The sequence below is a fragment of the Prunus persica genome, chromosome G3, assembly GCF_000346465.2.
Source record: "Prunus persica cultivar Lovell chromosome G3, Prunus_persica_NCBIv2, whole genome shotgun sequence".
Taxonomy (NCBI): domain Eukaryota; kingdom Viridiplantae; phylum Streptophyta; class Magnoliopsida; order Rosales; family Rosaceae; genus Prunus; species Prunus persica.
Genome location: NC_034011.1, coordinates 22,859,019 through 22,872,734, shown reverse-complemented (window position 1 = coordinate 22,872,734; position 13,716 = coordinate 22,859,019). Strand labels below are relative to the sequence as shown.

Below are 13,716 nucleotides of genomic sequence, written 5' to 3'. Positions count from 1 at the left end.
TGATGAAAGTTTTTACTGTCCAAAAAATCTTTTATTCAGAATTTGTCCAATTGGAAAAGGCCAAAAGTTAAGACGGGATGCTAAACTCAATTACAATATCATGGATTGAAAAACACAATCTAGGAAAACAATTGGGTTATAAAGTATTTTCTAGTTGCAAATCACAATCCAATGTTCTAATTCAAAAGAAAAGCAAAATAAGTTTATAATTCAAGCGTTTGCACAAGGTCTTTGTGGGCTGGACCTAACAGTATGAAATTGCTGTCAAGTTTGGGCTCATAGTACAAAAAGTTCAAACCTTTACCTTGGAATAACAAAAGTCCAAACCTTCAAAACCCCAATATCCAATTTCTGCTACTCAAATCGCTGATACTGATAATGGCTGCAAAACCTCTCTAACCCCAAGCCATGGCGACTTCCATTCCAGCCCTCTCCGCTCCAAGCCCCTCTACTCTCAGACTCAAAATTACTTCATTTTCTCCTCTCAGCATTCGACCACGTAAACAAACCATTCAATTTCGCTCTTCAACCAAAGTTCAAATTTTGAACCCAATACAAGCTCATAATTTTCCTGGGTTTTCCGGGAAAGCAATTGGGTTTTTGTTTGAAAGAAGATTAAGGGTTCGTGTGAGTGCAAAAAGTGATGGCGTTGATGAAGCTGAGGAAGAGACTGGAGGAGAGAGTACTATGCCTGAGCGGTTCAGGTACTTGACCAAAGAAGCTCCTGATCCTCCTGTGAGGTGGCCTTGGTTTGTAGGTAAAATGTTCTACTCTCTTTTCCTTTTTTCTCTGTTTGTTTGCTGAGAAAATGTTGATGAATGGAAAAGAGAAAAAAAAAGTTTGAACATTTGGGATTGTAATAAATTGGGACTCCAAAAGAATTTAAGAGCGACACTCTACCGGATACTTGTGATAATATCCCATTGAATGATTGTGGGCAGCAATATCACTATGATTAAGGAACTTGCTTTCATATAGAAATACATCTTGTTGGTTAGTTTCTTGTTAGGCAGTATATTTTGACATTTCTCACAACAACTTCCTCAAATTTAGAAATGCTTGCCCCATAAGCTCTTAAAATGCGAGACAGCAAATTATAAGAGTTCGTCACAAACATCTAAAAAGTGAGCTAGCGGTTTGTAATTCTTAACTTTTCAGAAGTACTTATAAAGAGAAAGAGAATGTATAGACGGTATATGTGTTCTATTGACCATTCTCATAGTTTTATTTTCTGCCTGCTCTGGCGTATGCATTAGTGACTAAATGTTCATATGCCATAACACATTTAAGTTTATTGACTGATTTTCACCTGAAAATGTTGAAGAGTGCTGCTTTATATGAGTTGGGGGAGATGATTTGGACAAGTGCTCTGATTAAGTGTGTCTTAGTTCTCCATGCTTGAGGGTATTCTGCCACAAATGCTTTTTCCTTGTGATTGTATGAATGTAGAAGGATTTGCTGAATCTGGATACATATGAAACTTAGAAATTATTTAGCAGAGGGCAGAAAGTGCTGCTTTGTGGAGTTAAACAGATCTGAGAGCTGACTTTTACGGTGTGAGCTTATAAGCGGATAAAACAGAAACTTTAATGTATTGGTTTTAGATTATTTAGTTCCTGTTACATGAACTCGTTAGTGGTATTATAAAACATATTCTAATATAACTTTTTATGACCATACTAATTATGTTGTTCAATTTCTGTTTGAGGCTTGCACATACAAATTTTTATGACCAATGCAACTGTTGTTCTTAACCTTTTTCAAAGTACTTTTCTGGGAAATCTGACTGCACAAATTATTTGTAATTATGCAGCATTGGTCTTCCTTATTTATGCATGGAGAGCTGTCTTACTGGAATTAGCTAACTGGAGAAAGGCTGCACTGGCTGTTGTCCGTTTTGTGGGATACCTCTTGAAACTTATCTTGGCCCTAATCTTCCATTTCCTTGGTGATCCCATTACTTTCATAATCAGATTCATAGAAACAACAATCTATACCCTTCGCTCTTTCTACTCTGGCATAGTGGCATATGCTCCAATTCCAGAATTGACAACGGTTATCATGCTGGCATCAACTGTCCTTGCTATCGCAGAAGCTGTTGTTCCAAACTCTATAAACTGTCAACCTTTTCTTCTCACAGCATCTGGTGTGGTAGGCTATGCAGCTGTGACAGGTTACATCTCAGAGCCTTTCTTCTGGACGATTCTAATGGGGTTGTACGGTTACTCACGATTTGTTAAAAAGAGGGATGATGTTACATCTGCATTGCCCGCAGCAGCTGTGCTGGCTGCTGTAGGAGAACCATATATTAGAGTTTTGGTGATCTCATCATATCTCGCCTTAGCCATTTTGCACCACTCAAAGAAGCTTTCGGAAAGAAAGGAAGAAATTGTAGTGACTAATAGGAAGCTTCCAATGCCCTTGCTCGGCGTAGCCTTAGCCATCGGAATTCATCTTGCTGCCAAGTGGGCTGGGTACCGGCATTTGACATGGATGATAGTATGAGTGTTAAGGATACCATTATATGCCTATTGGACTGCAAGGGAAGTGACCTTGTGTCTTGTATGAGATGTCTCAAGTTTGCGGTGACAGAATTATACCCTTTGTTTTTGTCAACTGAATTCAGTGATCTCTCTGTAATTTAGATTGTAGTAGTGATCTTGTTTTGTTCTTCCCATTTTTGTCTTCCATGTTTCACATCAGCTTGACTAGAGTTCAATAATTGTACAACTTCAGAAATTTCAAAGTGGCTAGTCTCCCTAGAATTTAAACTGGGACGTTCCATGTCACATATCAATAGTTTCCTTCACTTCTTTAGCATGAAGAAATGTTACTGATTCATTGTGAAATCATATTATTCGATTCACCCTTAAATTACTTTAACCTTGATTCTCTACTATTGTTTAAAAGTTTATAATTTCACAAGGGAAAATCTGAAATCCGAACATTAGAAGGTGAGTGATAGAGTAATTCTCACTGCAGTATGGTCAAACTACAAAATTACTTGTGATACAGACGATATTGGAGGAAGGGAAAATTACTTGTGATACAAACGATACTGGGGGAGGAGGAATCGGTCTTGAGTTTTACCAAATCATATTATTGCTCGACAAAAAAAGGACATTTCAAATTACAAAACCAGTCGTGGGCAAAAAGGACATTGAGCATGCTGAACGGCTAGATCGTGAAGAAACGGCGTCGTTACAACCGTAGTAAGAGTAAGAAGAAAATGACCTAGGGTTTGTGCAGGGCTTTAGATTGCCTATATAAACAACTAGAACCGCTGCTTCTTCTTCATACTCTTCAGTCTCCATCGAAGCCTTTCCTAGCCTCCTCCCATTTCCTCTATTGCTCGTTCTTCAATTCTGTTTCAGATAATCAAAATTCCTTTATTTTATTTGTTTAAATCTTGCTGAATCACGCACGATGCACCCCGGGCTTCTCTGAGAGTTCTCACTGAAGATGAAAGCCCCAATGCTCGTGCTAAAACGTCGCCGTTAAGTGTTGCAGTTTAGCTTTGCTCCCCACGGCTTTTCTGTGTCAAATCGACGGCCATATCTCTCCCAAGCTTAGCCCTTTTTATGAATTTCAGTACTGTATGTTACGCCTCGACACACCTTAAGCCTGTTTTTGAAGATTCTCCGAAAACAGAGCTAGTCATGGAGGCGCAAAGCGATTGCGGTGTCAACGTGGGGGTTTATCTGTTTTGATGGTTTTGCCTCTAAAAACGTCCGCTAGATTTGTTCCCTTTAGATCTCCAAATTCAGTATTTTTGATTGAATTTTGGCGATGATTACAAATTATCCGCGCTTCTGAGAGCAATCTATGAAGCAGAATGTGATAATCAATGGTTGAATTTCTTGATATGAGCCATGATTTGTGCTTTTTTTTTGTTAATTTATGTTTTGGGTTGTTGAAAAGTTTGCATATTTTTCATATCTGTTTTGGCAGTGATGACTAAATTTACAGCTTTATGCCAGTTCTGCTTCAGAAAATTCGTGATCGAGAGAGCTGTTTCATACTCTGAGCCTTCAGTTTATAAATTTGATTTCTTTTGTGTTTTTTATAATGATTTGAAGTTTGTGTTCATGTGGCCTATGATGATTCAATCCGCTTGTTTGAGGTGTGGTGGAGCTGAGACCCTGTTTTCAGGGAGAACCCCTCGGCGAAGCCACATTTCGTATGACATTAATGGATTTAGCTGAGGTTTCGGTCTAACTTATTGCATCCAAATCAAATGTTTTTGTGTCCGTTGCCTGATCTGCCATTTTATGTTTTGAAAATCTTCTTGTTACAGTTTTGATTTGAATATTTTGTTGTTCTGACCTAGGATGATTGCATCCACTTGTTTGAGGTGTAGTGGAACTGAGACCCTGTTTTCAGGGAGAACCCCTCGGTGAAGCTACATTTCATATGACATAAATGGATTTAACTGAGGTTTTTAATCTTAATTATTGCATCAGAATCCAGCGTTTGTGTGTTTGGTTTTTGTATGATAAGATTAGGTGCTAAGATTAGACCCTAGCAACATGTTCTTTGTTTGTGTGTTTTAAATCAAACACTGTTAATGTTTGTTTTTCTTTCTTTTATGTTTGATTTTGAGTTTTAACTATACCCTTGTCCTTAATTCGATTAGGTTTAGGGTCTGAAAAACTCATAAATTTTGGTGTTGTCTATCAGCTTCATCTCTTGTTACTGGTGGAGAATGAAGTTAAACAACAACACTACATCTAATCGCTTTCAAGCTCACAGTCTTTTGGATTTAGGTGAAAATCATGTTAAACTGAATCTGATTTGAATTTCTTCTGAATATGAATGTGAACAACTGGGTAACATAATAACTATTTTTAAGTCAAATTTTCCATGCCCAAAAAAAAGTTTTGCTGCTGCTATTTACTATTTTTAACCACTAAAGAAGGGGATATATTTCTACCAAAATAAAAGTATTTTAGTTATAGGTAGTCGCAAGGGGAAATACTTTAGTTACCATTTTTCGTAGAATATAGTTTGGTTTGTTAATTTGCTGCCATTTTAAAGAGTACTGTCCTAATATATTCTAATATTACGAATATTTAACACCCGCTACTATCTAAATATTCGAATAAATTTAAGAAGTATAGCCGCTCGGCTGTACTTATTCGAATATTTATTTTTTATTTGTATTTGTAGCGGGTATTTGTTTGTTGTTTCTGGTGGAGAATGAAGTTAAACAACAACACTACATCTAATCGCTTTCAAGCTCACAGTCTTTTGGATTTAGGTGAAAATCATTTGAAACTTAATCCGATTTGAATTTCTCCTGAATATGAATGTGAAGAATTTGGTAGGGTAACGTAATAACTATTTAAAATCAAATTTTCCATGCCCTAAAAAAAGTGTTGCAGCTGGTGTTTCCTCTAAAAAACAAAACTCTCCCTAGTTTTTCCCTGGGATTCCGAGAAATCAACGAGTATAGCCGCGCGGCTATACTACCCTTCGAATATTTAATAGCCGCAGCCATTTAAATATTCCGAATATGCCTATTTTATTTTTATTTTTTAAAACAAAATTAGTTTTTTTAGTTAAGAAATATCTTAGCCCTTATTTAATTACTAATTATATTTCAAATATTATTTATTTAGTGACTAATTAGTATGTAAATATTTTAATTAATTTCTTAAATTATTCAATATATAGTAATTGATTATTAAAAATTTTCATACAAATTAGTTTGTTTAGTTTAATATTTGTAATTCAGTAATATTTTAGCCTTATTTAATTTACTTTAACCAGTAATTGATTTTTAGTTATTATTTCTGTAGTCAATAATTAATATTTAAATATATTAATTAATTACTTTTTACTATATTTTTTCTTCCTAGCAAGTTTGTTTGACGACGTTTGCTGTTAAATGTTCCCAAAGTAGATGACAATATATTAATTAATTACTGTTTACTCAGACTATAATATTATAACTAAAAGCCGCCACAGCCGCTTGCGGCCAATTCTCCTTTTGTTTTGGTAATAAAGAGTATAGCGTACGGCTATACCTGGGCTCCTTTTTACAAAATTTGAAGTATAGCTCGTCGAAAAAAAAAAAAAAAAAAAAAAAACGAGGCACGTCCTTTTAAAAATAAATAAATAGTATAGCCGCCCGGCTATACTGTGTAAATATAATATATTTAAAGCGAATAGCCGTTCGGCTATACGGGCGTCCTTTTTGAAAAAAAAAATTTAATAAATCGTATAGCCGCGTAGCCATACATTTAAATATATACTTGGATCTTTCTTTTTTTACGATAATTTTTTTTCATTATTTTTCTTCAAAAACACTTTCAAAAGAATATTTTCACAGTATAGCCGCGCGGCTATACCCTATAAATGGAATATTTAAAAGTATAGCCGCACGGCTATACCCTTTAAATAGCATGATCTGAATTTCTCTTTTGTAATTATTTTAATTATCAGTTATGTTTTAATTATTGTTTACTTAGTGAATAATTAGTGTTTAAATATTTTATTAAAGAAATAAATTTTAAAAATTAGTTACTATTTATTAAGTGATATGATTTATGAAGTTAATTAAAATATTTAATACTAATTATTCAATAAATAAATAATAATTAAAATATAATTGTAGCTAATTAGAAAATGACAAGTACACATTGTAATAGCTGTGTTAGTATATACTAATCACCACGATTCATTCTGTCATATGAGTGTGGTGAGAAATTCGTGTTTTTGAAACGTTAGCTGCTTCTTCTTCGCAAACTGAAGTGTGTATTACTGGTATGAAGCAATTCAACTATGCTAGGCCAAACCGTTCAGCTTATAGCTTTTTATATTTTGGATTATCTGTGGAAGAGGCACAACAGGCAGCCCGCAGGTCAAGGATAACAAAGGTGGTTGCTGTACCCTTTATTACGACTTTCTTTTCTCCTTGTTGTAGTGATTGTTTCTATTGTTGTTTGTATAGGATCAATTCTGCCCCATCATCATCGGATGCATAGCCTATTCGATATCTTAATTAGTCGTATAATTGCTTTTTATCTATTTGTTAAGTTCATTTGTCATGTGTCATGTATGCTGACTGTGATCAGGGTTCTATTTGTTAGAGGCCACTTTTCATCCATCAGAAACAGTTCAGAGCTTGGTTGATGATCTCCTCACGAAAGTAGTTGCTCGACCAGAATTACCCTTCTACATATTGAATCAAAATATTGAATTTTCCATGCAATAGATTCTAACATTTACTTATGCAGATGCTGCTCCTCCTAAGAAGCAGATAAAAGACACGTCACAGGATTTTTACTCTGCTGGCTTTGTTCCTAGTGTAATTGCGTATTTTTCATATGATATACCAAAAGGTTAGCACATGCTTTTTGGTCTCATAACTTAAAATGAAATATTCACAATGAAGACACTTTTCTCTATGATTATGGGGTTGCCCGTTTGGGGTGACGGCAGAGGAATCAGAACTTTTACCTGAAAATTATTTCACTGATGTAATCATATGTATCTTTTGATTGTAAATAGCAATGGCTAATGTGAAATGTTTGATTATTGTAATATCATGTCCAGCAGATGATGCTTCAGATACCAAGTCAGGTCCCTTCCTTCAGGAAGAGATCATGTCTTTGAAAGGTTTGGAACTCCTCACTAAGCATGCAGAGCCTGTTGAGTCTGCCCTTGAAACGATACCAGAGGCATCACCTCCAGTTGTTCAAGAGAAGAAGCCTGCCGAGAAAAAACCTGTAAAGCCAAAGCGGCTGAAATTGTGACATGAATCACATGAGTTCTGTAAATTGAAGAGCGCAACTCCCTATCTTTGAGATTGTGCTGATTCTGACCGTTATTTGATGGCTGCAACTTGCGGTCGGATATTTGTTAGGAGTTTAAAGAGATAACTTTTGCATATGGCAACACTTGTGCTTTGCTAAGGTGGTTCATATTTTCTAAAACAATGTATGAATGTTAACCATATATGAAATGTCAGTGACTGTGCTGCTAATTATTTTGCTTTTTCATCTGCATCTTTGAATATTTTGTTTAGCGTTGGCTAGGCATTTGTATTGCCTGTTTTCCCAACTTCCTTTTTCTGTATTTATCAAAGAGGAGAGGATCTGAATGGCAAAGAAAAACGTACGGGGAAGAGGGAGTTTGGACACTCTACACTCTACAAAATTTAATCGAGCGGTTTTGAGTCGTGTAGGGGGAGGTCATGTTGGAAATTGCCACCAAATAGAAAATAAATGTTTTCAACTAGGAATATCATTTAAAGAAATATTTTTTTTATCTACCACTGGTGGTTAAAAAGCATTAAACTTTAACCTGGAAAATAAAAATCTAAAAAACAAAAAAAACAAAAACGCCCAACCCGCCTAGGCCGCCTAGGTGGATTTTTTATATTCAATCGCCTTTAATTTGTGGTGAAACACTGGAATTCGCGTAATTGTTCATAGTTGGTGCTCTTTCTTTAGGCACCAAGCTCTGAGAGCTTCACACCAAAGCTCCTGAACATAGCTTTGCCTATACGAAGAAAACTATCGAACGAGCCTTTGGCCGCAAGCTCCCGCAGATTTTTGATAATTTTGAAGCGAAACCAGTAGCTCCTGAACATAACTTTGCCTACACGAAGAAAACTATCAAACAAGCATTTGGCCGCAAGCTCCCGGATATTTTTGATAATTTTGAAGAGAAACCAAACCAGTAGCATCTGGAAGTATTGCTCAAGTGCACGGAGCTGGTCAACAGGTGAAGCCCATAGTAGTTACCGTAAAGGTTAGGCATCCTGGAGTTTGTGAATTGATTAGGAGAGATTTTGTTATAATCAATCTGGTAGAAAAAATTTCAAACTTCATTCCTACTTTAAAGTGGTGGAGATTGGATGAGAGCGTACAGCAGTTTACAGTTTTTATCATGTCTCAAGTTGATGTTGCAAGGGAAGCTGCCCATTTGTGCATCCTGCTGTTTTGGTGGAAACTTATGAACAAGGGGAATGTGTGGATGATCTTCAAGGGCATGATCGGATTAAATATGCGCTTGCTCACATTGGGACACAAGCACTTTTGAAGATGCTCCTGGACCTGGTAACATATATATACCTTTGATGTTGCTTGCAATGCATTTATGCTTTTGGACTATTTTGATTGAATCGTGTTTAAATCTTTTAAGCATCTTGTCGTGTCTTAAAGTTTGTGAATTATACAAGTTGATATTCCTGAATGTGGTCTGATATTATACATAACAAATCCAGAAAAAAATAAAAATAAAAAAAGTAGGAAAAAGCTACTATCTTTCTAATAACTTATCCCTACATGGTTGATTTTTTTTTCTCTCTATTGTTCTATCTTCCACCATCTCCTCTCTAAAAATGGGCAAGTATCACCTTCAAAGGTTTTGCCTTGTTAGTTTTTCCTTAACAGTTATGGAGATTAGTTGCATTTATCTTGTTTCAAAGCCTGAATTTTGTCAAGCACAATTGAAATATGTGATATATGTGCAGTATTCACTCCTTTTTTCGTTTATTCATCACTGTGTGTGTTATGATTGTAGACAAAATGCAGTTCCTCAATGATATTATGAACTCAGGAAGCTTCTGTTACAAGCTTCCCTCCTTAAAAATCTACATTATGTATTTGATTTAGTCTATAATTGGCCAAAGTTTCTAATCTTCTTCTTTTTACAGCAAGTGGAGGATGCATTCGCTTTCTGGGGGTACTCCAGAAGGTGATCTGATCCATCCTGTTGAGTGTATGCAGCAATTACTGGAGAAAGTTAGGTGTCATAGAGTCAATGTCGATAGCAATGTCTGCACTGTCATGGTAAGCACTTAAAAAAAAACCCCTGCCGACGAAATTCCAGCGACAATTTTCCGAATTAGATCTCTCCCGACGATGTTACATCGACAGAGGTAACTTTTGTTGAGAGAAGTCTAATTTGGCAAATATTTGTCGGCATCGAACTGTGCTGACGAAAAATTGTCGGGAGATGATTTCTTTTTTTTTATTTATATTTAAAGCGTATAGCCGCCCGGCTATATTCTACAAATAGAATATTTAAATGTACAGCCACGCGGGTATTCGCTATAAATAGAAACTTGTAACAGTATAGCCGAGCGGCTAGACCCTTTGAAAAGAATATTTTCGTGCTTTATAAATGGAATATTTTAAAATATAGCCGATCAGCTATACGCTTTAATTATCAGTTATGTTTTAATTATTGTTTACTTTGGTTTTTTTTATTTTTTATTTTAGATTAATAGTATAGCTGTGCGGCGTTTTTGGTAATAAATAGTATAGCCGTCCGGCTATACGGGGGTCCTTTTTTTAGTTATAGTTATATTTCTATTTATAATAAATAGTACATAAACAACACGAAGGAGTACTCTTCAGTCTCCATCGAAGCCTTTCCCATCTCCTCTATTACTTGTTGTTCAATTCTGTTTCAGATAATCAAAATTCCATTCCTTTATTTGTTTAAATCTTGCTGAATCACGCACGTTGCACCCCGGGCTTCTCTGAGAGTTCTCACTGAAGATGAAAGCCCCAATGCTCGTGCTAAAACGTCGCCGTTAAGTGTTGCAGTTTAGTTTTGCTCCCCACGGCTTTTCTGTGTCAAATCGACGGCTATATCTCCCCCAAGCTTATCCCTTTTTATGAATTTCAGTACTGTATGCTACGCCTCGACACACCTTGAGCCTGTTTTTGAAGATTCTCCGAAAACAGAGCTAGTCATGGAGGCGCAAAGCGATTGCGGTGTCAACGTGGGGGTTTATCTGTTTTGATGGTTTTGCCTCTAACAACGTCCGCTAGATTTGTTCCCTTTAGATCTCCAAATTCAGTATTTTTGATTGAATTTTGGCGATGATTACAAATTATCCACGCTTCTGAGAGCAATCTATGAAGCAGAATGTGATAATCAATGGTTGAATTTCTTGATATGAGCCATGATTTGTGCTTTTTTTGTTAATTTATGTTTTGAGTTGTTGAAAAGTTTGCATATTTTTCATATCTGTTTTGGCAGTGATGACTAAATTTACAGCTTTATGCCAGTTCTGCTTCAGAAAATTCGTGATCGAGAGAGCTGTTTCAATTTTGCTTCCAAATAAAATGTTTTTGTGTCCGTTGCTTGATCTACCGTTTTATGTTTTGAAAATCTTCTTGTTACAATTTTGATTTGAATATTGTGCTGTTCTGACTTGGGATGATTGCATCCGCTTCTTTGAAGTGTAATGGAGCTCAGACCCTGTTTTCAGGGAGAACCCCTCGGTGAAGCTACATTTCATATGACCCCTTGGGTTCTGGTAATTATTTTTTCGATAAATAGTATGGCCGCGCGGCTATACTTCGGCGTTTTTTTTTTTAATTTTAAAATTAACAGGATAAGAGGTCGCTAAATAGTATAGCCGCGCGGCTATACTCTGTAAATATAATATATTTAAATAGTAACTCTCCAAATATATTCAAATATTTAAATAGTACAGCCGTCCGGCTATACGTTTTAAATATATTCGAATATTTAAACAGTATAGCCGCGCGGCGATACTCTGTAAATATAATATATTTAAATAGTAACTCTCCGAATATATTCAAATATTTAAATAGTACGGCCGCCCGGCTAGACTCCTTAAATATATCCGAATATTTAAATAGTATAGCCGCGCGGCTATACTATTTAAATATATTCGATTTTTTATTTTTTATTTTTATTTATTCAAATATACCTATTTTATTTTTATTTAGTATTTAAATATTTTATCTTAAATTACTCAATATATAGTAATTAATTGTTAAAAAGTTTTGTACAAATTAATTTGTTTAGTTTAATATTTGTAATTAAGTAATATGTTAGTCATGTTTAATTACTTTAATTAGTAATTAGTTTTTAATTATTATTTCTTTAGTGAATAATTAATATTTTAATATTTTAATTAATCTCAGAAATTACTTAACAACGTTTTATTTCTAGTTGCCATTCGTAAAATCCCCACTGTGGGAAAATCCATCTTGTGAATTAGTAGTTCCAATTTTTCATACCGAACCTTATGTCTCAGGTCCTCCATGGACTAATTGGAAGTTAGAACCATGAACCAAGTTGAAGGCCAAATTCAAGTGTCCATCCTATCAGAAAAAAATTGTGCTGGTAGTGATAGGCTTCGGGCATGTACAGGGATTCCCTTTGAAGCTGTTAGGTCTCTTCTTTTTCTGGACCTTGTTCCTCTGTTCGTCTGCTTGGCCTTCGGCTACGTTGTTCTACATTGGGCTGTTTCAGACTGTTCATTGTGTGTCGTGCACCTGTGTCTTTTCGTACAGCTCAATTACAATGTTACCTACTTCTTTTTTGTAATATTTAGACAGGGAGAGTACTAATGGCTCTCTTTTGGCAGGCAATTTCTGCTCACACCATTCACATTTTGTGTTTCTGGCCCCTTTTCCAAATAAAAGAAAGCAGAAAATGTTATGCTTCCAATCAAGGTGGTGGTATTGGTAGGTTGTAACTTGTAATTCTTGTATGAATGGCTCATGTGAATTCGCAATTAGTTGCGATTTACACTAATTAAGATTAATCTATATATATAAAGCAAAAGGCAGAGAATGGTGAAACATTCAAAATACCAGAAAATGCCCTTGGTTAATGCAAACATTAAGAATTAAAATTATTAATTAAATGAGGATAATATGGTAAATTCACAATTTTTCATATTAAAAAAATTAAAATTAAAAGAAAATTCAGATAATGGATCCTATTTTTATGAAACACAACTATCAATTATCTTTTTTAATTCTAAAATAAATTTAAATTTTTTTAAAAAAAGCCTCTCGCAGTCGCAGAAGCGCGTGCAGAGAGGCTAGTATTATGAAAAATAATTATTTATAACGATAACATCAATTGGCATCAATTGGCATGTCGACCCTGTATTATTACACAAATTATTCACCCGAATTGGTGAAAGAAAATGTACAAATTCTATACAAGGGCCAAGGGTCACCTTCCAAGGCATGTTACAGTCAACCCCATGCAAACGAAAAATATGTATGGTATCAAAATAGTTAAATGTATGATGTTCCCACTATGCATTATATGCGAACTGTTTAACTAGAAGTATATCTTACTATATAGAAATTATCTTTATATTGAGAGATTTCTCAAATATATTTGAGGAACACATTTTAGAGTCTTCTACGAAATTTTTTTTAACGATCCAAATCATCTATTTTTTAAGTTTACATTCATAGATCATCCTTGCAAAAATTAGACAAATCGAAAACCGTTTCGACATCCAATTGTATCCTACAAAATCAATAAACACGATGCTTCAAGAAAGTACTAAAATTTCAATAACTCAATTGAGTTGTCAAATGATATCGAATTCAAGTGATTTTTTTTACAGAGATGATATTTGAATAATTATCTGAAAAATAGATGGTTTGAATTAGCGAAATACAATGTGGAGTGAGTCTTACAAAAGTGTCCGTCAAATAAACTTATTTGAAGAATCCTTCAATAGAAGCTTTGTTCTCTAATACGAATGTCCTTATTTTACTAATGTACGGACAACTTTTGTGTGTGCATTCTTTATGCTAATAAAATCAACTCAGACACTTTTCTCACTTTTCCTAGTATTAGGGCCAGTTTGGCATTGTTGTGCTGTGAAAATAATCGTTGTCAGATTTGCTGTGAGAGAAATTAGCTGTGAGAGAAAACAGTTTGGCGTTTGGTAAACTTTTTGTTAAA

General features: G+C 35.0%; 2 protein-coding genes across 2 annotated transcripts; both read left to right on the top strand.

Annotated features, from left to right (window-relative positions):
• LOC18783511 lies at positions 312–2,809 on the top strand. Its single transcript, XM_020560925.1, has 2 exons — positions 312–757; positions 1,814–2,809. Exons 1-2 carry the CDS (start codon positions 409–411, stop codon positions 2,503–2,505), a joined length of 1,041 nt encoding a protein of 346 aa, XP_020416514.1. The 5' UTR covers positions 312–408; the 3' UTR covers positions 2,506–2,809.
• Positions 6,771–7,760, top strand: LOC18781744 (plant UBX domain-containing protein 1). Its single transcript, XM_020560091.1, has 4 exons — positions 6,771–6,924; positions 7,080–7,187; positions 7,242–7,346; positions 7,561–7,760. The coding sequence occupies exons 1-4, from the start codon at positions 6,771–6,773 to the stop codon at positions 7,758–7,760; spliced, it is 567 nt and encodes a 188-aa protein (XP_020415680.1).

Excerpts from the sequence above, each read along its gene's own strand:
- LOC18783511 (XM_020560925.1), top strand. The coding sequence starts at position 409 with ATGGCGACTTCCATTCCAGCCCTCTCCGCTCCAAGCCCCTCTACTCTC. Across the intron at positions 758-1,813 it reads GAGGTGGCCTTGGTTTGTAG|CATTGGTCTTCCTTATTTAT; the intron begins GTAAAATGTTCT and ends GTAATTATGCAG.
- LOC18781744 (XM_020560091.1), top strand. The coding sequence starts at position 6,771 with ATGAAGCAATTCAACTATGCTAGGCCAAACCGTTCAGCTTATAGCTTT. Across the intron at positions 6,925-7,079 it reads GACTTTCTTTTCTCCTTGTT|GGTTCTATTTGTTAGAGGCC; the intron begins GTAGTGATTGTT and ends GACTGTGATCAG. Across the intron at positions 7,188-7,241 it reads AGAATTACCCTTCTACATAT|ATGCTGCTCCTCCTAAGAAG; the intron begins TGAATCAAAATA and ends TTACTTATGCAG.